The sequence below is a fragment of the Schistocerca cancellata genome, chromosome 9 (genome assembly GCF_023864275.1).
Source record: "Schistocerca cancellata isolate TAMUIC-IGC-003103 chromosome 9, iqSchCanc2.1, whole genome shotgun sequence".
NCBI lineage: Eukaryota > Metazoa > Arthropoda > Insecta > Orthoptera > Acrididae > Schistocerca > Schistocerca cancellata.
In genome coordinates, this window is record NC_064634.1 from 15,907,349 (window position 1) to 15,933,683 (window position 26,335).

At 43.0% G+C, this 26,335-nt stretch overlaps 1 protein-coding gene across 1 annotated transcript in view; it reads right to left on the reverse strand.

Annotated features, from left to right (window-relative positions):
- LOC126100581 (glucose dehydrogenase [FAD, quinone]) overlaps nt 1-26,335 on the reverse strand; it is an 83,872-nt gene that overhangs the window by 4,055 nt on the left and 53,482 nt on the right. Inside the window, exon 5 of the mRNA XM_049911203.1 lies at nt 15,623-16,105. Coding sequence (XP_049767160.1) covers nt 15,623-16,105 — 483 coding nt within the window. The remainder of the gene's footprint in view (nt 1-15,622; nt 16,106-26,335) is intronic.

The following is a 26,335-nucleotide window of genomic DNA, read 5'->3' on the forward strand; positions in this document are numbered from 1 at the left end:
TCAGTTGCGAAATTCGGATTTTCAGTCCCCCAAATGCGCCACGTTTGCTTTCTGACGAACCCATACAAATGGAAGTGGGCTGCGCGTGCGCGTGTGTGTACTAACTCCCAGCACGCCCCGCGGCAAATCGTGCAGTTTAAGCGTCCTAAGGCAAACCGTTCACAAGTTATGACAATTTTATTTCATATAGTTCAATAACTGTCATCCTGTATATACCTTTCCTTATTTTATTATTGTTGCCATATAATTAAATGACAAAAGACTAATTCAAACGAACAAATTAAAAAAGAATGTAATAATGACGTAGTATAAACACTGGCCTAGTCAAGGGAATTTGCTGCTGTTTACAGCTGAAGACGACATTTCAAGTAAGGAGTACTGTCGCTCGGTGCCTAAGCGCGGAGTCGGGCAGAAGTAGTCGGCGGAGGGAGTTGTTAGCGATAGGTGGGTCAAGTGCAAATTCGGTGTGCGGGAATATAAGGAGTAAATTGCAAGATTTTCAGTATGCTGACAGGCGTATTATGTGGTTGTAAATGGGCACAGTACAATGTCGTCAAGAGCAACTAACATTCAAGAAGTGTACTGTGGGCCCAAACGTGTTCTACGGAGTGACGATAAAGAAAGCCTGAAGCGACTCGTCAGAGTAAGATCCGACCAGTTTCATCTATATATTGTACACGGCTAGCCAGCGCAGTAGTTTTTCTTAATTGAAAACCAGATTATCTACTGCAGCAACTGCTACAGTGTAAATGAACGTTTATCGACTCCGAGCATACCACCAGTGAAAGAACAGTAAAATACTGAAAGTAATAATGAGCTTATTGAATTTTGGTTACTAAGATACCGAAGTGCAATGTACAAAATTGAAAAGTATCTAGAAATGTCATTTAACAGCAGTGAAGTTTGTTTCTTCAGAACTACTAATTAAACAGTTATGACGAACATTAAAAGAGTAAAAGCGTAATTTAAATGAATGTTAACAAAATATAAATTCAGAATTGCAAACTCTGCTTATATTTGCATATTACGTAACAGTATAGTGTAAAAATACTTATTCTTCGCTAAATGAAACATCACAAACTTTCCAGAAATAACTTACTATAATACAAAACAAGTATTTACGAATATTTGTCTCTCTAAGATCAGCAGCAGTTAGCATTACAGTGCGAAGCTATACATTAAGCTATCTAATTTGCGAACAATTAACTTCTACGTGCATGTGTTCAGTACAAATTACTTTGCTGGTTTTCTGATCAACTTTAAGTCATGGTATGAATTGTGTTTTTGCATCTGAGCTCGAGTCACTGCTTTTGATTCCGTTCTCGCCTAATTATAATTCATTTATTAGTACGTAATTACAATCTATAAACAATTAATAATCAAACAGTAATATTTGATCACACAATGAACTGGCGACCGTTCTTAAGTAATTTTCAACCTAAAATTATAACCGATTCTTTTTATTTATTCCAAGCTTCATTAAATATTTCATATTTTTTACCTTTTTGTCACAACTGCTTTCGTTTGTTGTTATCGTGCGAAAGTAGTCGCGCGATAGCGATTCGATTATAACTGTATCTGCACTTATCCGGATACTCATTATTCTTCATAATAGATGTCATTCCCAAACAACAGAAAATATTAAGGACACGTGTGCTTCAAAAATCCTAATAAACGGGAAGTGTAGGTCCGTTATAGTACGGTGGCTGATTCCATATCAAGGTAGTTGAAGTGTTCGGTGCTTCTAGAGCCATCGTGTCGAAGATTTATACCGCTTGCAGAGAAAGCGAAAAATAATCAGCCGCTAAGTCACAACTCTGACGAAAGTGTGTGTTGAGTGATAGGAGATAACTGAAGAGAATTGCGACGAGGAATGAGAAGACGACAGCTGCAAAAGCCATTGTCGCACTAGAGGACTGTGTGAGCACCAGAACAAGACGAAGGGAGCTCCGTAAGCAAAGAATCACAGGGCAAATTTGTTTCCAAAAGCACTGATCAGTAAAGAGAAAATCTGGTGCCGAAGCCATAATACTTGGACTGTGGAGCAATAGAATAAACGCGTTCGGTCGCACGAGCCTTGCTTCACACTGTTTCTAACTACTGGCAGAGTTCAAGTCCGGAGAGTGACACGTGGCGGGGGGCTCGGTGGCGATTTGGGCGGCGCGCCACGCCGCGGTACTCCACGGCCACCACGGTTGCTCTGCTGGGTCGCATTACTACCAAGAACTGAGTGACCGTTTTCTTTGATCAGGCCCATCGTATGCTACAGTTTTTGTTCGCCAGTGGTGATGCTGTTTCCCCAGACGACAGAGCGCTCCTCCGCCCGGGACTGGTTTTGTCAGCACCAGGATGAACTGCCGCGCCTGCCCCGGCCACCGTAGTTATCAGATCTCAGCAGTATGGATCCCGTGCTGGTTGTTTTGGAGGGATGGGTGCTTCATCGCTATCCACCTCGGTCGTCGTTACATCAACTTGCCACAATTTTGCGGGTAAAATGGTATAAGATGACCTTCAAAACCGTAGAGGACCTGTATTTATCCACTCCGAGCCGACTGGAAGTTGTCTTCCTGCTCCACATCAGGTGTGCTGATGTGTTGTGTTTTTGGTGTTTCCGTACTTTTGTTCACACCGTGTACATCGCTTGTTCATGATTTTTTTGTAGCTCAGTCATACAGGATTTGTGTGTGTGTGGGGGGGGGGGGGCACCTAGCAAACGGACTACTACGTTGAGACGAAGGGTGTAACATACAGAAGCTGCATTTCCCCTGTGCAATACTACTAATGTAGTCTATGATATGTGTCTTTTTCGGCGTAATTACCTATTCAAAGCACATTAATGGGCTGACAGAAATTGAAAGTGTTCACCAAACGCAACCAAACTTACACTCTATCACTTCAGTGCCGTGGGATATGCCGATTAAAATTTCAACCTTATACGAGCATATTTTAAGTATTCAAATACGCCATTACTACACTAGTCGGAGATCGGAGAACACAGCGTGTTCAGAGGATGCACATGGGGAAACTTATTGCTATTTTTAGAATTTTTACAAAGGTCTTGTCATTGGTGGCACGAGAGACATGGGTGCATCATAACAGCTGATAGCAAAGACAGTTGACTGTAGAACGACTGGTGACTACGTGAACGCACAGGACCTTCCACAAGGGCTACACCACGAGAAGATAGTAGAATTGCTCGATTGGTTTTGACGACTCTACTGACAGCAGCTGAAACCCGGACTGAGGGTGCAGCCAGAATGTCACCACCAACCGCTGGTATTCAGACCTCGTCATGCGTAGTTCACCGGTGACACCATACCGCGGTCAATGAACAGGGACGCTCAGTGGGTTGTGTGTTGTTCGGCGCTGAGTCTCGCCTCTGCTTGAGGCAGTCACATCGACGCCAACGAGTCCGTAGGCGGCCTGTGAAAGGCTGCAGGAGCCAGAGATTCTCCAGGCTCATACCTCTCCAGCTCCTCTAATCGTGGTGTGGGGAGCCATTAGGTATGATAATGGGACAAATTAGCTAATTACTGAAACGAGGCTGAATGCCCGCTAATATTTGACAACAGTGGTAAACCGTACTGTCATATCCTTCATGGTCAGAGCATCAAACGGCATACTCCAGCGAGATAATGTGAAACTCCGCGCTTTAGTTCACACCACAACAGCATTGAGGAATGTACGGATACTTCACTGGCCCGCTTGGCCCGTTATTTGTCACCCGTAAAGCATGTTTGAGATGCGATGGAAAGACTTTTACTTTCATACTATTTCCGGCCAGTAATCTCCATCAGCATCATGTGTTTCAGGCATGGCAAGAAATTCCAGAGGGTGAAGTCGGAGGCTGCCTGCAAACATGCTACAACGAATACAAGAGTGATTTCTTAACCGTAGGCATCAGACCTCATACTGATGTTGATGAACTACACCAGTTCCTAATAGAATTTGATGACCATCTCCACAAAGTTTGATAAATTCGGGACTGTTGATTCATTGTATAATACATTCCATTTCACGTAGTTTACGTGAATACTCATACTCGACTCTTTTGAAATAACAGACAACGTTCAACAATAGCGCCACTACTGCTGTTGCTGCATCCCTGCTGTTTGGCAACGTTGCCGCTGGAGCCTTTAACAATGACTTCCATCTTCTTCCTATTCTGGACTACTCCCACCAGAGCTAACGAGAAAACGAGAAACTGAACAAATAGTGCACTAATTGACAATTTCTATGAGACAAAGCACGTAATTTCTGTAGTTTTTGTAAAAAAACTGAGAGACTAAACAGTTAATATACTAAAGCAAAGTTGGCTAAAATTTTCTCTCGCTATTCTGTTTAAGGTTTTGAAAATTGTTTTATTCTTTTAGCAAAATTTAAATTTTTTGCGACTGAGCACTGAATTAATAATTTACTTTACATTTAAGTAATAGGAAGCAGAGTGACATATAACAGCTCAATCATCGTGGTTCAAAAAAATTACATGGTCAAACTGCACAAATTGAAAGAATTGACACACGAGTAATGACGTTTCTGTAAGTGAACAACCATTTAAAGCACAAGAGAAACAGTTCATATAGTTCTGAACAAAGCAGGATGTAACACCAACTGCAGCAGCATAACGTGGGGGAAAACAAAGGGTATTAGAGTGTTCAGTATTTCTGGGCAGCCCCCCCCCCCTCCCCCCGCCGGAGGTTCGAGTCCTCCCTCGGGCGTGTGTGTGTGTGTGTGTGTGTGTGTGTGTGTTGTCCTTAGAATAAGTTGTTTAAGTAGTGTGTAAGTCTAGGGACCGATGAACTCGGCAGTTTGGTCCCTTGGGAATTCACACACATTTCATCAGTATTTCTGGACGTGCATACTTCTAATCAGTTGAATTGGAAGTTACTTCTTCTTATACATTAAGAAATGTTTTGTACTGCTTGGCATAGTTAAATTTTCTGCCGAAAATTAGGGATACCTTGCTTTGCTTTTATGCAACCGCTGATTAATGTTGTGAGAAATAATGTTCTCGCGAAGTTCTACAGTGAGACTTAAAATATTCGTTGGAAAATAATGATTGTATGCAGTACACTATCCCAGGTATCCTCTTAATAAATGGATACGTAATACGGTATATTAAAACAGCACTAGAAACCATTAAAAACGACTGAAAACAACTCTAGCATTCGTACACAGAAATTAGAAGTGAAAATCATCTTCATTTTTTAAAATGAATTTATCTGACTTTGAGAGAGAAAGAGGAAAATTATATAGTCATATAAATATTCAGACTTCTTCACAATAAAATTACAACAGCAATAGACGATAAAAACTGTTCCAAATCATTTTTACTTGACGACTACGCATCTTTCATAGAGCAAGTTTTGAACAGCTTATATGTGTATGTGGTTAGTTAAAAACAGACTTTAAACATATTGTATATATAATAAAAATATAAATGCAAATAATCATTCCATGGTCTAGCCACTTATGCACTGGGGAAGTAGATTATTTTGTAACACATTTCCTCAGTATAAGGCTTCCTGACCATGACCATAGAGCATGAAAGTAACTATTTGACAAGATATATCATCGACCAAGACATACAGATTTGGGGCAGCGTAAGTACACATCATATTTGTCGGAGGGGTACACCCTACAATACCGAAAACGAAAGTCATTGAAACATTCCCTCAAGACGGCGCTGCCATTTCCCTGACGACCTCAGAAGAGTTCATCAGTGCATTTAGTGCCGTTTACACGCTTCCTGTCGTGTGATTTGTCATACTTACGTTTCAGAGACGATAATAAAAATACGATTAGCAATTTGCAACAGATGGTCTGCAGCTGTGGCGTAAAACTGTTAGTGTAGTCTAGTTAATGTCAGAAGTAGAACGCTGGCAAGGTCGAACAAATGCGGCGCTCCGATTTCGTCGGCAACAGTTCTGGCCGTAGAAAAAGCGAAAGCGGTTTTACTTGAGCTGAGGCTGGTAAACCAGATTTCTGACAGCGCTCCTTTAAACGTTTTACCGCGCATAGTTTGTTGCGTACATCTAGATCTTTCGAAACTACTTCTGCAGATCTTAAACACAAGAACTTTGAAAACCACTTCTAGTAATTTCCGGACATGATACCAATGAGTTCATGTAATAAACAGTAACTTTTTCGCCATATTCGGTTATTTATTGCAGTCATGCCACCGACGAATCAGGTTGAAGACAACCGCTTTGGAAAACACCTCGTTCTGCTGTGCGAAGAAGTCGGTAACTGCCTGCTGTACGTCCTGAATCCTCGACCTTTGAGGGCCTTTTTTAAGGGACCGCAGGCAGGAAAGTCCCGAGGGCAGAGATCAGCAGTGTAGGGCGTGTGCTCCAGTGCCCCCCAGTTGAGCTGGCGTAGCCACTGCGTTACGACTGTCGCGATGTGTGGAGGTGCGTTGTCGTGGAGCAGCTTCATTCTACGATGAATGCCAGGAAAGGAATAACAGCACGCTCAACTGTTTGTACGCATTTGGTAATAACGCCGTCATAGTTCACGTTTCTTCATTGGCCGCAGGCACGCGATGTTCCCTTAAAATGGTGCGTCTCTCTTCTACACATGATGCGATAAACTGAACAAAAGTTTCGGGGAGTTGTAATTGGGGTGTCAACCAGCACCACAGCAAGCACACTACTGCCGATTTATCCATGTTGTTCAGACTATAGCGGCTATACCTGCGCCTGGAAACGGTTATTAGGTTTAATGCTTCAGTTTTCAGCAGGCCATACCTGTGAAGAAAGACTCTGTATACTCGCGCCACGCCTAACGGAGAAAGCAGAAATTTTGCGGAATATGGGTACTCGGAAAGCCGATTTTGTGTGGTTGACTACTATACTAATGCCACATCCCCTTGAAACTCTGCTATTAAATCGGTTATCCTTCTTAGCTACTGGAGGGTAGCTCTCTCTAACATGTCTTTTGCCGGCAGCTCCAGATGTTCTAGGACGCGGGACTCGAGTCGAAATTCGGTCATGGTTCGGGAAACAACTATGTTACCGCTCTGAGTTCTGACAAATTACTGTTGTCGTTAATGGCGAAACATGTTTCGTTTACGGTCCTGATATTTTCAAGTAACTACTGAAGCGAATACAGCTCGTTCTACATCGACCGCCACGAACAGTAAGAAATAAATCCTCTGTCTTATGACGGGAAATATCAGTATAACATGATAAAAACAAACAAGATTTGTTTTCTTATCAAATTATGAAAATATTGCAGCTTTATTCGTGTCAGTTACTAACGTTGGCTGAATATTTAGTCGATATTTCCAAAATATCAATGTTGGTAGTTTTAACTTCGATATGTTAATATCGATACTGAAGTTTTGAAACAGCCTATCGTCCATGTAAAAAGACAAAATATCGACCTTCGATGTTGGCAAAGAAGGCCACACTGCTTGCGACCATAGTTAAAAATTTTCTTGTCATTTAAGAGAATCTTTTTTGGAAGTTGCGTTACTACGATAATAGGACAACACATTTGCGATGGTCAGACGTGACCACAGGGGGAGGGAGCGACAGTGTTTTTGATCTAGTTGAAGCCAGGAACATCAGCTCGTGTGGATCAGGGCGTTTGATTGTTCATCCAGTTCATGCTTTTATGGAGTCAACTAGTGTGGGCAGTATTTCGAACCATTACGGGAAAAGAGAGAAACCGAATATGATTTATGGAATGAACGTTATAAAATAGCACAAGGAAAGAATAACTTGGCAACTGGAAAAGAAATACGCCACCACGATTCAGTCATGGTCGCCTTCTTGATCTTAACCAAGGTCCACTAGTAGTATAGTATCACATCATCGGTACTACCTATCGAAATCTACAAAAATTTCATTGAAATGTTTGAGCTGTATAGTCAAACCGTCATTTCTTAAAAGCAGGATATGCTTTCTGCGAGCAGGAAAAATAGACTGAGGCGTAATTTGCTTCAAAATTGCTACATTTTACAGTCAGTAAACAAAAATTTGTGGGCTATAGAACGTTAATTGTTGCTATATTTATTGATTAATAAATATAAGGGACATTAAAATGGAATCGGGACGGATGGAAAAAGTAAGTAATCTTTTTGTTGTTTAAAAACTAATCGCCATAACTGTTAATACATTTATTTAACTGTTAGGCGAAACGGTTAATGCCTTCATGGGAAAATATTTGTTGTTGCCTGCGGAACCATAATTGTACCCAGGCGTGCAGCTCTTCGTCCGAAACAAACCGAATGTCAGACAGGAGGAGGGGGAGGGGGGTGATTCGTAGATCAGAACGAGACCAAACGGTCTTATGAATATACCGGGTCAACCAGAACTCGCCCGACAACGTGTGAACACAAGGTTTAGGTGGGGATTCATGTTACCACGTATTGTGGGGACCTCTTCTTCACTACCAATACGATGTGGGCCGTATGTACATGACAATGTTTCGTATCGTCTTGATGCTATGATTCACCCCCGACGTTTATTCTTCGCACTGGCACAATACTAAATAAAGCACAGAACAACACACAAGCAGATGTAATGTTAATGCAGATGCAGATCCTACAGAAACTGAGAATGACTTTAAAGCTTCGTGCTTCGCACAAGAAACGTAACTAGTGCAATATTTATGCTTTTATGATCTGCCTTTACACAGCTGCAAAATTTTGTCCCCATAATATATGACGAAAAAATGAAAGAAGCATGGTAGTTTGCCCACATACATCTTCTGTGGTACTCATTTGACATATTCGAGCTTAAGTAGATTTATACAAACATTTATTCCCCCACAGAACTGCGTCAAAAATATTCAGCGGCGTTATGTAGCCGCTCTTGCACGCTACACGACATGCAGTAAATGTCGGAAGAGCCACATGAAGGAGACATCCAGTATTACTATAAAAAGTAACCGCCATTGACATCCATGAATGTAGTTCTTATGCCCAGAAAAAGACTTACTAAAAACTGTATGTGGAGGTCAGCTTGGTACGGGTGCGAAAGAGGGACAATGGGAAAGATCGAAATAAAAAATTCGAAGCCTTTGAAATGTGACATTGTTGCAGACTGATGGAGTATGGAGTGAAGGCATACTGTTACGAGACAGGGCCTAATAAAGAACATAATTAACCGGAGAGAGAGGTACTAAATGAGTCGTCGGTGAAACCTGTAGCTGAAGCGATGGTGCAAGGAAATAATGGCTAGGGAGGTCTAGATGTTGTACGGTTATGGATAGTGTAACAAAACGTTAAGTCCGAACTTTCTGGACGTATTGCTGACACACAGAATAATAACATGTTACATGGACTTGAGTCCTGAATCCATTTATTTACAAGCAGGCGTAAACGCCCATGCTTCCTGAAGCAAAAACCTGTTGCATCAAACGCCCCTGTCGTCGTGCTCTTTCATTCTAAAAACCTTTCTCGGCACAAACGTCGTGCGGCAGTGCTATATACAGGATGTCCCATTTATGTTGACCACCATAAATTACTGTTTGTCCAGATGCAAATTACAAAATGCTTCAAGCAAATATTGTTTATCCGTCAGGGAGACATCAATCAGCATGATTGCCTTCGTTGCAGCTTTGTTTTTTACAAAGATATGAACAGCTGTATGACTTTTTTTAATGGCACCCTTTATTTTTTATTCGGTAATTCATTTCCTCTCCTAAAGACCTATCACAGTGTAGCATTCACTGAAATACAACGTTATTAATTATATAACACAACATTGACGTTGTAAGTAGGCTGTTTAGGTTTTTATGTTGGTAACGCCACGTAGCGCTCTGTATGAAAATCACTGGCTGTGCTGTGTGAAGTCTGTGGCTGGTTTGCATTGTTGGAATAGTCGCTATTGTAGTGTTGGGCAGTTGGCTGTTAACAGCGCGTAGCGTTGCGCAGTTGGAGGTGAGCCGCCAGCAGTGGTGGAAGTGGGGAGAGAGATGGCGGAGTTTGAGAGCGGATGATCTGGACGTGTGTCCATCAGACAGTAAATTTGTAAGACTGCATGTCATGAACTGATATATATATATATTATGATTTTTGAACACTATTAAGGTAAATACTCGTACATTGTTTGTTTATATCGAAATCTTTCATTTGCTAACTATGCCTATCTGTAGTTAGTGCCTTCAGTAGTTTGAATCTTTTATTTAGCTGGCAGTAGTGGCGCTCACTGTATTGCAGTAGTTCGAGTAACGAAGTTTTTTGTGAGGTAAGTGATTCATGAAAGCTATAGGTTATTGTTAGTCAGGGCCATTCTTTTGTAGAGATTATTGAAAGTTAGATTGCGTTGCGCCAAAAATATTATGTGTCAGTTTAGTGTTGATAAGAATAAGTAAAGAGAAATGTCTGAGTACGTTCAGTTCTGCTCAGCTGTTTGAAGATCAAATAATGTAAGAGGTTTATCAGCACAGTAATTCATAAATTTTTCTAAGGGGATGTTTCAACGTTGACGCTCCCAGCGCTTAGTGCAGGTACTCGGGGTAATGGAACACATCCACGTGCTGACGTTGACAGAGGACGAGTGTAAACATAAGTAGAATGCACACCCGTCATTCCGTCAACCATCGTCAGTTGAAGAGTTGTGTGAATAGAATATACACCAACGAAGAGAAGGTAGAAATGCTACTCATCTGTGGGGAATTAAGTTAGCAGAACAACAATTGCAATACTATTTTCTTATGTGCGGGTACATTTGGTACAGTAGTTTAGTCCTTTTTAAATACTGTTGTGTAGAGTAGGCATACAGTAAAGGCTGTCCTTCCTACAAACTCCATCGACATAACGTTTGTTTTATTGTTCCTGTTGTTGAAGATAAGCGAAATGCTACGCAGGTTCAAAATGGTCGAAATGGCTCTGAGCGCTATGGGACTTAACATCTGAGGTCATCAGTCCCCTAGAACTTAGAACTAGTTAAACCTAACTAACCTAAGGACATCACACACATCCGTGCCCGAGGCAGGATTCGAACCTGCGACCGTAGAGCAGTCGCGAGGTTCCGGACTGAAACGCCTAGAACCGCTCGGTCACTGAGGCCGGCTGCTACGCAGGCAGCGGAGCTGTACAGACAGCGGTATCCTGGCAAGAACCCACCTTCCCGACGGATGTTTTCTCGTCTTGTTGCGACGCTTCAGGAAACTGGAAGTTCCAACCCACGGCAACGCAATCGTCGTAGCACTCGCACAGACGAAGCTGCCGAAGTCACTGTTCTCGCTTTCGTTGCTAAGAATCCACATGTGAGCACGCGACAGCTTGAACACGAGATTGGCATTCCTAAAACCAGTGTACATCGTATTCTTACACGTCACCTGTTCCGTCCTTACCGTGAACACCTACATCAAGAATTGCATGGGAATGATTTCCAGAATCGTGTACAGTTCTGTCAGTGGGCAAAGCAGCTAATCCTCGCAAACCCGACCTTCTTCTTCAATGTTCTATTTGCCGATGAATGTTTCTTCTCAAACGAAGGACAGGTAAATAGAAGGAACATGCATTATTGGTCCAGCGACAACCCACGATGGCTTAGACAGGTGGAATATCAGCGTCAATGGAGGGTTAAGGTCTGGTGTGGGATACTTGGTACTACAATTATTGGCCCTTATTTCGTCTGGGTAGTCTAAACGGCGCAGCGTATGCCCATTTCCTCAGACGAATTTTACTCCTTTTCTGAATGAAGTGTCGCTAAGAACCAGACTGCTTATGTGGTTTCAACACCATCGATGTCCAGCACCTAATGACTTGCGTGCACGCCGTGTTCTGAACCGAAGGTATACTGCCAGATAGATTGGTCGAGGAGGATCAGTTACTTGGCCTGGTAGGTCTCCTGATTTAAATCCTCTGGACGTTTTTCTTTGGAGATGCATTAAAGACTTTGTCTATCCAGGGGACATGCAGAAACGTATTGTGCTTGCTTTTAATTCTCTTCAGCAGGCAGCACTGGAAGCAGTAAATACTTGTTTCATTCAACGAGTGCACCAATGTATCGGTGTTCAGGTTAACCACTTTGAGCACCTTTGAATGTTCTACTCCTGGGCAATGGTACAGGAAAGTCAAAGTCAATTTTGTGTTATGTTTCTACTTGGTTTTCATTTGTTTTCTGACAACTCCAGCAAGTGGATGAGTTTGTGATCTCGGGCTCAAAGTCAATGTTGTGTTATGTAATTAATAAAGTTGTGTTTCAGTGAATGGTACACTGTGATACATTTTTAATAGGTCTTTAGGAGAGGAAATGAATTACCGAATAAAAAATACAAAGTGCCGTTTAAAAAACTCATATTGCTGTTCATATTTTTGTAAAAAAGAAAGCTACAACGAAGGCAATCATGCTGATTGATGTCTTCCTGGTGGCTAAAGAACATTTGCTTGGAACATTTTGTAATTTACATGTGGGCAAACAGTTATTTAGGGTGGTCAAGATAAATGGTACACCCTGTATAAAATAGCTGATCAAAAGTATCCGAGTAGCCCTATGTATTGCGGAATGTCATGAGATGTGCCCAAGTCGACTGTTGGTCATGTGATTGTGAAGTGGAAACTGGAAGAAACAACCATAGCTAAATCAGACCTCATGTAGTGACGGATAGGCACCGCTGAGCATTGCCTGCCCAGAGACCTGACCTGAAGCCAGTGGAACACTTTTGGAAGAATTAGAACGTCGACTTCACTCCAGACCGTACCGACCCATTCCCTACGTTCTTTGCTTTCGGCATCAGAGGAAGAATGGGCTCTCATTCCTCCACAGGCATTGAGGTTCCGCCCTGAAAGAGTCCCTACCGGCTTTCAGGCCATCATAAAGGCGAAGCGTGGAGTCCACTAATATATGTCCGGATATAACGCTCAGATAGTGTGAAATGGGCGTCTATTAACTCCGTATTTGTGTGCACATCGACAGGACCGTAGTGATCATTTAAAAGTTGATGTTTCCTGTTCTCTTGATACTCTGTGACGTCCGTTTCCTTTGTATTTCATATGACTAACGTACTAGGAAGACGTGTTGTTACATCCAGTATAAAGCAAATTGTTGATGATGGAGGATACAGCAGTTATGCTTAAATCCAAAGGATAACTGACGAGCGGCAGAAATGAAGAGCAGCGTCAAAGCAGACTCATAGCTGAGGACCGAAACAGAGAACAGGCTAAGGGAAATAAACCCAGTAGCTGTAGGAATGTGACAGATACTGGATCTCATCTTGTTCTTGTTACATACACGTGTGAGTCATCTCCAGTCGTGTACACAAGAAGCAGAGCCTAACAGGAAAACATCGACTCTTAAAATGTAAATGTTCTTTTTTCATTAAAGCTTGATTCTCTGCAAATGGACTGTTCCTTAACTTAGATGAAACGCAATAGATGTAATTATGCACTGCAGAAGGGCTGGCCTTATGATAGAAATAATACATCAGCAAATGAAACAGAATAATCCACATTCTTAGGTGATTATATTAATGAGCAGCTGATCTGGAAGTCACTTTTAAAGCTCTTCTTAGATATCTAAGCTCTGCAGCTTTCTCGTTACCGATAATACCAGATTTTGGAGGCGAAAACGTCCAGAATTCGACATACTTTCCATTTAAACATTATCGCATGAAAGTATATTTTGGGGTATCTCTTCACTGCAGAAAAAAGGTTTTCGTTTCACTGAAGCAGGTAAAATTCGTAACGAAAATATGTGGCGTCCACTCTTTAACCTATTGTAGACAGTTCTCTAAACAGTTGGACACAATGACAGCTGTCTCACAATACATTTACTCCCTTATGAAATTTCTTGTCAGCAATCAATCATATCAGCGCACACTCCGCTGCAGAGTGAAGATCTCATTCTGGAATGAATGACAGTTTGAAAAAAAAAAAGCACCAACATTAATAGATATAATAACGAGAAATTACTAGTGCAATCCATCACTCGGTCTTAGTGTGACACAGAAAGGCGTGAGGTATTCAGTCATAAAAATGTTCAACCTACACCCAGTGATGTATAGATTTAATAGATGATAAAATTAAGACAAACTGAAAATATATTTGTTGAAGCCTCCTTCCCCTCCACAGAAAAATTTCAGTGTGTAATAACATGGTGTGTACTTGTTGCGTGTTAGAGAGAGAGAGAGAGAGAGAGAGAGAGAGAGAGAGAGAGAGAGAGACATATATCGCGTGTTTGGAAACTAGTTAAACAAAAGTAACCTTTAATGCTGAAAAAGGTAAATAACTTACAGAAGTGTTCGATACAGCACTGAATGCAGTATATCTTCAAGTTCTATTTATGAATGTTCAGTATGGCTACCTTTCATAACACGACAACTGTCACATCGGTAATGTCTTTCCTGCCAAATCCTATGAAGCAAGTCCTGATGTATGTTGGCAGCTACTTGTATTGTCCATTGTTGCAGCCCGTCGACGTTCCATGCAAGGGGAGGAACAAACAGTGTGTGTTTAATGTAACCCCATACACAGAAATCCCATTGGGTTAAACCGGGTGATCGTGGGGGCCAGGATTGTGTTCCACCACGTCCGATGCAAGTCGGCACATTCCTACTGAGATAAGAGACAACTTGACTGTGATAGTGCGGTGGCGCGCCATCTTGCTGGAAAATAAATTGTGTGCCGATATGCTGCTGTAATTGAGGCATTAGATAATGTTAAGGCATGTGTAGGTACGGTATGCCAGTTGCAGGTGACTCGGCAAAAAATAAAGGACCGTATATCTTGTTACAGCTTATACCGCAAAAATAAATAAATAAATAAAAAATAAATTAAAATTTACTTTAGGCAAGTCCAGTAGATATTCGATTACGTGACGTGGCTTACGCTCATCCCGTATTGCCGATCCACTTTACCGCAGGATGAAAGGTGGCTTGTTAAACATTTATACACAAAACGCAGCTCGTTTTTATGGGTCACTTTCTTTCAGAACTTGCAACTGTTCCAGTATCCAGGATTTTGGCGACGGGTGTTTCCATTGTACATGCCACACTGTAACGCTACACATATTCAGTTTTAAGCTGGCACGTCTCTTTGATGTACACAGACGACGAATTTAAGATTGCCGAACTTGTTCAATTGCTGCGTAAGAGCCTGCTGGCCGGCCTGACCCAGCATCCTCTGTGATACACAGGCAGTTCAGTGAAATGATTGTAACAGTTAATAACAGTTTGTCTCTGAGGTAATGGCTTGCGATATTTAGTCCTGAATTTTGTCTGAACTGTAGTAGCAGATTTGGATTTACGAAACCATAAACAACCCTGCTCAAGCTCTGTGCCTTCATACGACTCCGTGATGTCTGTTGGAATAACTCAGTCGTCCGTGCCACCTAGCGGGAACGTCGGGAACTAACGGTGTTGGGGCGAAATAAGAGTTGAAGATTCAGTGCTATATCAAACATTTCTGTATTTACGCATTTTACACTTAAGGGTTACTTTGTATAGCTAATTTATAAACATCCTGTATTTTAAAAAAAATGACCCAGTATGTTGCCATATTTTCACTGAGAAAGTGTATTATGATCGTAAAACTCATTCGTTGAACATCATAGCGGGAAGTCACACGGAAGGTTTAAATAATCAAACTTTTGGCTAAATGGCGTACGCGAGTAGATCGCTCGGCCAGAGAGTCGGGGCGTGGCACTCCGGTTAGGGGGCGTACCTTGGGCCTGAGGATCATGGGGAAGACGCCGTACATGTCCTTGCCGGTGATGGCGCCGAACATCTCGTCGTAGAAGCGCTGCGTGATGCCGTGCGCCTTGCGCGCCTGCGTGCCGCCGTCGGAGGGCGTGCTGCTCGAGGTGAGCATGAACTCGATGTCGGGCCAGTCGTCCGAGCGGTTGGCGAACTTGGTGCTGACGAAGCCGACCGCCTCGAGGCCCACGCTGGAGGTGAGCGGGCCCTCGCCCAGCACGGCGTAGCGCAGCGCCGCGTTCAGGTTCATGACGCGGTCCACCACCACGGACACGGGGTAGTCCACGGGGAAGACGAGCCCGCCCACCGCGATGTGGTCCATCAGGTTCTCACCCACGCCCGGCGACTGCTGCACCACGGGGATGCCCAGCGAGCGCAGGTGGTCCGCGGGGCCCACCCCCGACACCATCAGCAGCTGCGGCGAGTTGATGGCGCCCGCCGACAGGATCACCTGCGCACAGACAGGCGTGCGCACGTGCTGAAGCGTTTCTTTAGCTCGCACTCGGAACTTTCGTCACTTTCATTGACAGATCTGGACCAGTTCTCTGCAGCGCCGCGCCATTAAATCAGTCTAAATAAGAATCGTCAGTGTCCCTCTGACCCCTGACAGCTTTAAACTTCACAACACAGTTAAAATCATTGTCCGTATCTAACTACTATCAGAGATATTTCGAAATCCAGCCACCATTCTTGACCCGATAACAACTCGTAAAAATAAACTAGCTTTTAGCATCTTCCACTTGCAATCTCTGCACAGGGTCGGCTTAACACGTCACTGCCCTGTTTTGCACATCTGCCAAGATTTTTTGTTACTTTATTTGCCACATGTTCCATTACGATACTTGTAAACTAAATACATGTATTGTGTGTGTGTCTGTAGTGTAGTGCAACGTCTGTGTTGTATGATGATGATGATGATGATGATGATGATGATGATAAAAGAAGGTACGCGGTGAAATCCCCTGCCACCAGATAGTCCTCGCGAAGAACAACCAAGGGAACCGGCTAGCTTAACGTCCCCATCTGACAGAAGGACTCCATCAACAGTATCTCATGTCCTCACTTCATCAGGTACTGCGGGGAGGTTTGGTATTTAAACTAGGATATTGGTAGAATGTCTGGTGATCATGGACTTTTCGCCACTACCTCTCCTCTCCTTGCCGGCCAAATTCCGACAGCGAACATTTTTTCCAGCACCAGGATTCGAACCAGATTGCCCCGGGATCGAGTGCGCTGAGTTTGAACTAGATTTTCTCCGCTGTCGGTCAGAGCTTAACAAAGCCGATTGTATTGCTTGTATACAAAGACGTGACACTGTACGGGGAAAAAACAATCTGCCACCAGTGTGCACCAAATTCGACATAACGTGACGTCTTGTGTCATCGTACATACGTTCGCTGCTCTGGCGCATGATACCCTCTGTGTGTGGTGATTATTTTATGTTCTCAATTAGAGTACGTAAAATGTTGAAGGGTGATCATGTTTTAGTATCTTTGGTGCTTGAAACATCCTATTTAGCACATAATAGTGCTGATATATAAGTAAGTATTGGCCTCTTTGGAACAAGAACAGAACGAGGTGTAAATTCCCAACTGCAAACGATATACGTACGTGACCTGCGAAAAATGCAGAATGAACTTCTGGTGGAATAAAGATAAAAACTGCTCCCGTTAATCGACATCTGATTGAATACACTAATTTGTACTGTCGGAACAGTTTATCGTAAACTCCAGGCACTTTATTTCTTATACTTTTTTCTCATATCCTTTTGTTTATTATTATAAGATTTTTATTTGTCTACTTTTATGTTTGGATGTCGGTAAATATGACCAAGTACACGAACTTCCGCAGATATGCAAACCGACAGAAAAATTATTCTTAAAAAAAAATTAAGGTAAATATTTTTTAAACATTTTTCCCATATTTATTGACCAAGCGTGCACATAAAGATAATTATTAATGTTCATTTATAAAAAGTATGGAATGAAGGATTAAGCTGCAAGTGACAGAATTGGTCACAGGGGCGCCGGAGGCGCTCCAGAGCAGTATTTGTATACGGGGTGTATCAGAATTATTGCTGAAAACTGACACGAGTGAAAGTAAACAAGCAAAAACATTGCAGTAATCATCACCCGAATAACGAGCCGTTTGTGAGTTAATTGCAAACATTAGGTAAACAGCCGCCGCTGACTTCACTATCAGTTACTGTCCTGGTTACTGTAGCATCTGAAGTGCCGATTAAGTCTCCGTCTAATTGGGCTCGAAGTTCAGCAAAGCCCTACGTTTCCTTCATCAAAGCAGGAGTTATACACTGCCGGAAAAAATTAGAACAACTGAAAACGGCGATGTCGTTTTGATTCTATGACGGCATATGCCACCTCGGGGATAGTAGATCTACTGATAATGGTTTGTGCGTCATTTGCCAACAGATAGCGTAGCGGCGTATCTACCAGAGCCTCATCTGTGTGTACTCTTTCATAGGGAATGCTCACAGCCAGAAGACTCAGTGCGGTGGCAGTACAGCCAACTGATAGAATTCGAACGAGGTCAAATTGTGACCTTCCGAGTGGCGGGATGGTCCGTTTGGAGAACTGACGCACAAGTTGGACGTGCAGCGTCAGTTGTGCAGCTATGCTGGTATCAGGGGTGACGTGAACATTCTCACACCCGTAGACGAGGTTCTGGAGGTCCACGCAGCACGGGCGCCGGCCACGATCATTGTATTGTAAGGGCTGCAGCGACAGACCGTACAGCTACCACAGCACAGATAAGAGGGCTTGTGAGCGCAGGCGTGTCAACCCGAACTGTTGCGAACTGGTTATAAGCAGTGGCAGTACGGGCACGCGCACCTCTAGCTTCTCTTTCCCTCAGGCCACAGCATCGACGTGTAAGGGTCGACTGGTGCCGCCAGAGGCTCACTTCGAGGGTGAAATGGCGGGCCGTGAGCTTCAGCGATAAAAGCAGATTCTGCCTACACGCAAGTGATCGTCGTTTGCGCGTGCGACGTAGACCTGGTTAGAGATGTAAAGTGCATTCGTCTGAGACACATTGGTCCATTATGATCTGGGTTGCGATAAGCTAGAGCTCTCGTTCACCTTTTGCTGTGTCTGGAGGGGGCGCTAACCAGTGCTCGGTACGTGCAGAAAGTTGTTAGACTCACTCTTCTGCCGTTCTTGCAACAGGCGAGTGATATGTTGTTCCAGTAGGATAATGCTCGCCCACACACTGCCCATGAACTCAACGTGCTTTGCGAGACGTGCGTTCCCTGACCATCACGATCTCCTGACTTACCTCCAATCGAGCATGTGTGGGATATGATGGAACGAGAAGTGCCTCATGCGATTCGTTAACCAACCAACTCTTACAGAACTACGTGAACAGGCCGAGCAGGAGTGACGTAACGTATCCGAAGACAGTATTCGCCATCTGTGCGATCGACCCGATGCCAGAATCAGCACCTGCATTTCCGACCGTGGAGACGTGGTCGCTAAACTACGTACTAATATGGGTGTTTCAGCATGGGTCGATACTTATCTTAAAAGAAAAAAATATAAGTTTCCACGATCACCGAACAGGAATACAGTCGAAAGTCAGTTGGGAAACAGTTATATGAAAACTTCAGAACATCGTCTGTACCCAAAAGGGCCGTAGAGCAGAGGACCGCGGCAGTCCACTAGGGCTGCCGGCCGACTCCTCGGTTTCGCGGCCGCCGAGCAGCTCCACGACTACATTTTGAACATTTAGTCCTGTGAGCCAGTCATCCTCGGGAACAGAATGCACTTGCCTGGCTTGGTGGACACTCGACATCTTTTTCCACCCACACTAAAAGCCACAGATGTACGGAAATTTCCGGGCTGTTTGTGATTGCAGCTTTGCAGCCTTAAATCTCGTCTAGAAAACAGATATGGGACGTCAGTGTACAATTATGCGTGTTATACTCAAGACAGGTTAATAAAGGTAAAATTACGATGAAGAGTATGCATTACAGTCTGTAATACGATCAATTCATGGAACAAGATTGCTGGAAAAATCATGTTACGTTACGAAGGAAAGAGGTTTACAATACAGACTGTTTTGAGACCATATAGGACAATGTGACAAAGACAAACCATTGTTTCAAGTAACTTCGATTTTTATTTTCATTATTATTACTTTTTAAGTATGAGATAAGGCAATTATATCTTTTGCGTCTAAAGTTTAATTTCATATGAATACTGTTTAATAAATAAAAATTGGACACATCACTTTCATGTACAAAAAATTCTAATATCAATGAAACAAATACTATTTATTCATATTTTTTTGTAACAGACGTGAAATTATTACTCCAGGAAAAAGTTTAAATCCTGTAGCAATTCTGCTGATTTACAACTAAAATTACTTCAAGCAAGATATACCAATATATTAATCATACAGTAGCATAAAAACGTTCAAAAAGATATGCTCCTATGGATACGATATGTACACTACTATAGTCCGTCCTTTTGTCATCATATTGTAATTAATTCGTTTTGTAATGTAAATAATATGAAGGATATACTCATGCTCGCCTAAGCAATGTATCAACATTTGTAAAACCTTGTAATTCATTTGTGTTCAATAAAAGATTTCGTGAAAAGAGAATGTGATGTACGAGCAGTGTCTTTGACTAGTAATGACAACGCTCTAGATCTCGGGTTCGAGCACAGCCGCTGCTCAGATTCGGAGTAAAAATCGTCAGCAGTAAGGGAATGAGGCACACTCTCACGACTTTGTCAAAGGGGGTGGACATCGTCTTTCTCTAGGGATGTAAGACTCCTCTATCCTCTGCAAGCTTCTCCATCTCCCAGTACCTACTGCAGCCTACATCCTTCTGAATCTGCGTAGTGTATTCATCTCTTGCTCTCCCTCTACGACTTTTGCCCTTGTTGCTGCTCTCCAATACTAAATTGGTGATCCTACCAACCGATCCCTTCTTCTAGTCAGGTTGTGCAACAAATTTCTCTTCACCCCAATTCTATTCAGTACCTCCTCATTAGTTATGTGATTACCCATCTAATCTTCAGCATTCTTCTGTAGCACCACATTCCGAAAGCTTGTATTCTCTTCTTGTCTAAACTATTTATCGTCCACGTTTCACTTCCATACATGGCTACACTCCATACAAATACTTTCAGAAACGACTTCCTGACACTTAAATCTATACTCGATGTTAACAAATTCCTCTTCTTGAGAAACTCTTTCCTTGCCATCACCAGTCTACATTTTATATCCTCTCTACTTCGACCATCATCGGTTATTTTACTCCCTAAATAGCAAAACTCCTTTACTACTTTAAGTGCCTCATTTCCTAATCTAATTCCCTCAGCATCACCCGACTTAATTCGACTACATTCCGTTATCCTCGTTTTGCTTTTGTTGATGTTCATCTTATATCCTCCTTTCAAGACACTGTCCATTCCGTTCAACTGCTCTTCCAAGTCCTTTGCTCTCTCTGACTGAATTACAATGTCATCGGCAACCTTCAACGTGTTTATTTCTTCTCCATGGATTTTAATTCCTTCTCGGAATTTTTCTTTTGTTTCCTTTACTGCTTGCTCATTATACAGATTGAATAACATTGGGGATTGGCTACAAGCCTGGCTCACTCCCTTCCCAACCACTGCTTCCCTTTGATGTCCCTCGACTCTTATAACTGCCATCTGGTTTCTGTAGAAATTGTAAATAGCCTTTCGCTCCCTGTATTTTACCCCTGCCACCTCCAGAATTTGAAAGAGAGTATTCCAATCAACATTGTCAAAAGCTTTCTCTAAGTCTACAAATGCTAGAAACGTAGGTTTGCCTTTCCTTAATCTATTTTCTAAGATAAGTCGTAGGGTCAGTATTGCCTCACGTGTTCCAACATTTCTACGGAATCCAAGCTGATCTTCCCCGAGGTCGGCTTCTACCAGTTTTTCCATTCGTCTGTAAAGAATTCGTGTTAGTATTTTGCAGCTGTGGCTTCTATTAGTAACAAATGTCTATTAGTATTCCATTACCAACGAATATCGGTCCTAGCTTGTGAAAAAAATTTTCTGGATCATTAGGAATGCAACATCTTATGAAAGTGAATCATGGTCCGTGTGCAAACAGGAAAAGAATAAATCGAAGAATTGCAAATGTGGTGCTGTTGCGCCCTTGATTAATAACCAAAACGTCCTCGGTACCGGGTTCGAAACCCGGCACCGCTTACATTTGGAATAAAAATTGCCGCGCTGGATTAGCCGAGCGGTCTAAGGCGCTGCAGTCATGGCTTGTGCGGCTGGTCCCGGCGGAGGTTCGAGTCCTCCCTCGGGCATGGGTGTGTGTGTTTGTCCTTAGGATAATTTAGGTTAAGTAGTGTGTAAGCTTAGGGACTGATGACCTTAGCAGTTGAGTCCCATAAGATTTCACACACATTTGAACACATTTGAATAAAAATTGTCATCATCTGCGGCCGAAGAATCCGGCATAAGAGGACAGCCTCATTCTGCCAACGGTCTTGTCAAACAAAGCGGTGGAGCGGACAAAGGTTCAGCGCACTCTCTTGTCCTGGGGGTGGGAAACTGCCTCTAAAGGCGGAAGAATCAGCGTTGATCAACGGCATGAGGATGCAAAAGGCAATAGGAACCGCTGCATTAAAGATACATAACGTTTATCTACGGAACATGTGGCTTGGAGTTGAAAAAGTGTCATGATGATCTCTCCATTGGCAAAGGATTCAAGAGTAGTCCCCAATTCGGATCTCTGGGAGAGGACTGCCAAAGTGGAGGTTACCATGAGAAAAAGATTGAATAATCAACGAAATAATAACATTCTACGAGTCGGGGCGTGGAATGTCAGAATCTTGAATGTGGTAGGGAAATTAGAAAATCTGAAAAGGGAAATTCAAAAGCTCAGTCTAGGTATAGTGACGGTCAGTAAAGTGAAATGGAAAGAAGACAAGGATTTATGATCAGATGAGTCTAGGGTAATATCAACAGTAGCAGAAAATGGTATAACAGGAGTAGTATTCGTTATGAATAGGAAGGTAGCGCAGACAGTGTGTTACTGTGAACAGTTTATTGATAGGGTTGTTACCATCAGAATCGACAGCAAACCAACACCGACAACGATAATTCAGGTATACGTGCTGACGTCGCAAGCCGAAGATGAAGTGGTAGAGAAAGTATATGAAGTCTCTGGACTGGTAATTTAGTACCTAAAGGCAGATGAAAATTTAATAGTCATGCAGGACTGCAATGCGGTTGTAGAGGAAGGAGTAGAAGAAAGAGTTACTGGAGAATATGGGCTTGCTACTAGGAGGGCGAATAGGTGGATAGAGTAGAGTGAGGGGTACTATGAGCGGAAAGATTTGTCTGTTGTGCTAGAAGAAGAAACAGGAGTAAGTTTAGAAGAGATAGGAGTTCCAGTACAGGAACCTGAATTTAAAAGAGCTTTGGAAGACTTAAAATCAAATAAGGCGGAAGGGATACATAACATTCCATCAGAATTTCTAAAATTATTGGGAGAAGTGGCAACAAAACGACTGTTAACGTTGGTTTGTAGAACGTACGAATCTGGCGATATACCATCTGACTTTCGGAAAAGCATCATCCACACGATTCCGAAAACGGCAAGAGCTGAAAGTGCGAGAATTATTGGACAATGAGCTTAACAGCTAATGCATCCAAGTTGCTGACAAGAATAATATGCAGAGAATGGAAAAGCTTGAGAGCTTGTTAGATGGCGATCAGTTTGGGTTTAGGAAAGATAAGGCACCACAGAGGCACTTCTGATGTTGCGGTTGATAATGGTGCAAGAGGTTCGAAATTCTGAGGAAAGGAGGAGTAAGCTGTAGGGAGAGACGGGTAAACACAACATCCCAAGGGGTAATAATAAGAGTGGGAGGCCAAGAACGAAGGTTCGGATTAAAAAGGATGTAAGTCAAGGATGCAGCCTTTCGACCTCACTGTTCAGTCTGTACATCGAAGAGCAATGACACAAATTAAAGGGAAGGTTCAAGAGTGGAATTGAAATTCTAGGTGAAAGGATATCAGTGATAAGATTCGTTGATGACCATGTTATCCTTAGTGAAAGTGAAGAAGAATTACAGGATCTACTGAATGAATAGAATGAACAGTCTAATCAGTATAAAATATGGATTGAGAGTAAATCGAAGAAAGACGAAAGTAATGAGCAATAATAGTAATGACAACAGCGAGAAACTTAACGTCATGACTGATGGTGACATAGTAGATGAAATTGAGGAGTTCTGCTAACTGGCATTAGCTCTGGAAAAGAGGGCATTCTTGGCCGAGATAAGTCTTCTAGTAGCAAACGGAGGCCTTAATTTGAGGAAGAAATTTCTGAGAATGTGCATTTGGATACAGCACTGAACGGCAGTGAAATATGGACAGTGGGAAAACCGGAACAGAAAACATTCGAAGCATTTGATATATGGTGCCACAGAAGAATGATGAAAATTAGGTGGACGGACAAGACCAAGAATGAAGAGGTTCTCCGGAGAATGGGGAGGAAAGGAATGCGAGTATATGGAGAACACTGACAAGAATAAGGGACAGAATGGTAGGACATGTGTTGAGGCATCAGGAAATGACCTCTGTGGTACTAAATGGAGGTACAGAAGGTAAAAACTGTAAAGGAAGACAGAGATTGGAATATATTCAGCAGATAAGTGAGGGCATCGTTTGCAGGTACTACTACTCTGACGCGCAGAGGTTGGCGCAGGAGAGGAATCCGTGGCGAGACGTATCAGACCAGTCAGAGGACTGAAGACTCAAAAGTAAAAAAAAAAATCAAAAGTATGTGGGCAGAGCTGATAAGGAATGAAAAGTTTCTCCGCAGTGTCGGTGAAGAAAGAAACATCTGAAAAAGACTTGAAACATATCAGGTGGCTTGTCTTATGTGCGTCACTGCCTCCCCTCACTCTGACATACGGGCACTGTGAAGGCAGTCAGTCACTGGCTTTCCAGGCGGACGAATGCAGGCGGTGTGTGGTGTGCTAGTGCCAGACAGATACTACGAGTTCGTGTGGGGCCTGTAGTGCAGGATGATAGCGCGTGCTCCTCCAGTAATGTATCAGCTAATTCGCGAAAAAAAAAAATATATACCTTTGAACTGCATACCACCCGGTGCACTCAGCCCTTTTGAGGCAAACTGAGGAGCTACTCGTTTGAGAAGTAGCGGCTCTGGTCTCGTAAAGTGACATACGACCAGGAGAGCGGTGTGGTGACGACGTGCCCCTCCATTTCTGCATCTAGTGACGCCTGTGGGCTGAGTATGACACGGCGGCCGGTCGGTAGCGTTGGGCCTTCCGAGGCCTGTCTCGGACGGAGTTTAGTTTGAACTGCATACAATGTTGAGCTTTCTACCCATTGTCATGTGCGGTTTCGGCTGAATACTGGGATGAATTGTAATTGAGTGAAGGATGTATTTCAATAAAAAGGGGTCGAAAAATGGCTGGCGTGCAAACTAAGTTTAGACTGATGTTAATTAGAAAAAGCAATAATAATATTGACATTGTTGTCTAACTTACGTTGGCGACTACACAGGTCACAGTAGACGACCACACCGTTAGAGATTGACTAGAAAAAGGGGCAGGATGCTATGACACGTCTTACGACGTGAGAGAATGTCTTTGATCGCACTGGAGGGAACTGTAAAGTATAGGAGAATCAGGGATTGGAATTCTTATTTTCGTTAGCGTTTATCGCATCTAATACAGCGTCCTCTGTACTCAAGTTTTGGCACATCTATTTTTAATTTAAGTTTCTGTGCGGCTGCCCTTCCTGTGGCCGCAGACATTAGTCACCTGAGCGAGGAAAGTGTGTTCTCCATCTGCCTATGAATTGTGTTAACTTTGTCCTTTAGCCGGCCGAAGTGGTCGCGCGGTTCTGGCGCTGCAGTCTGGAACCGCGAGACCGCTACGGTCGCAGGTTCGAATCCTGCCTCGGGCATTGATGTGTGTGATGTCCTTAGGTTAGTTAGGTTTAACTAGTTCTAAGTTCTAGGGGACTAATGACCTCAGCAGTTGAGTCCCATAGTGCTCAGAGCCATTTGAACCATTTTTTGAACTTTGTCCTTTGTGTGATACGCATTTTCATTGTTTGTGTACCGTATTTTCTGAGGTGGAAAGTGGTGACTAGCCCAGTATTTGCTTAAATGAGCGTGCGAAACTGCCTAAAAATCACAATCAGACTGTCCGGAGAGTAAGTTACTGCAGTTAACCCGGTGCGCGGATTCGACTCGGATCTGACTCACCTTCTCGCCTGGCAAGGTAGAAGACTGAGATTTGTATATATCCGACAAGTAATTGGAAGACGTCGGCTGGAAGTGGTAGCGAGAGATGAAGAAGATGGCACAAGAGAGGAAGTCGCGGAGAGCCGGGTCAAACCAGTCAGAAGACTCACGATGAGCTAAAAAAAGTAAAGTGTCGAGCAGAGGGTGGCGCCCACCTCCTTCCTGTCCGTCCCCGGTAGCTGAGTGGTGAGCACGACCGAATGCCAATCGTAAGGGCCGGGTTCGATTCCCGGCTGGGTCTTAGATTTTCCTCCGCTCAGGGACTGGGTGTTGTGTTGTCCTAATCATCATCATCATTTCATCTCCATGGACGCGCAAGTCGCCGAAGTGGTGTCAAATCGAAAGACCTGGACCCGGCGAACGGCCCACCCGACGGCGTTTA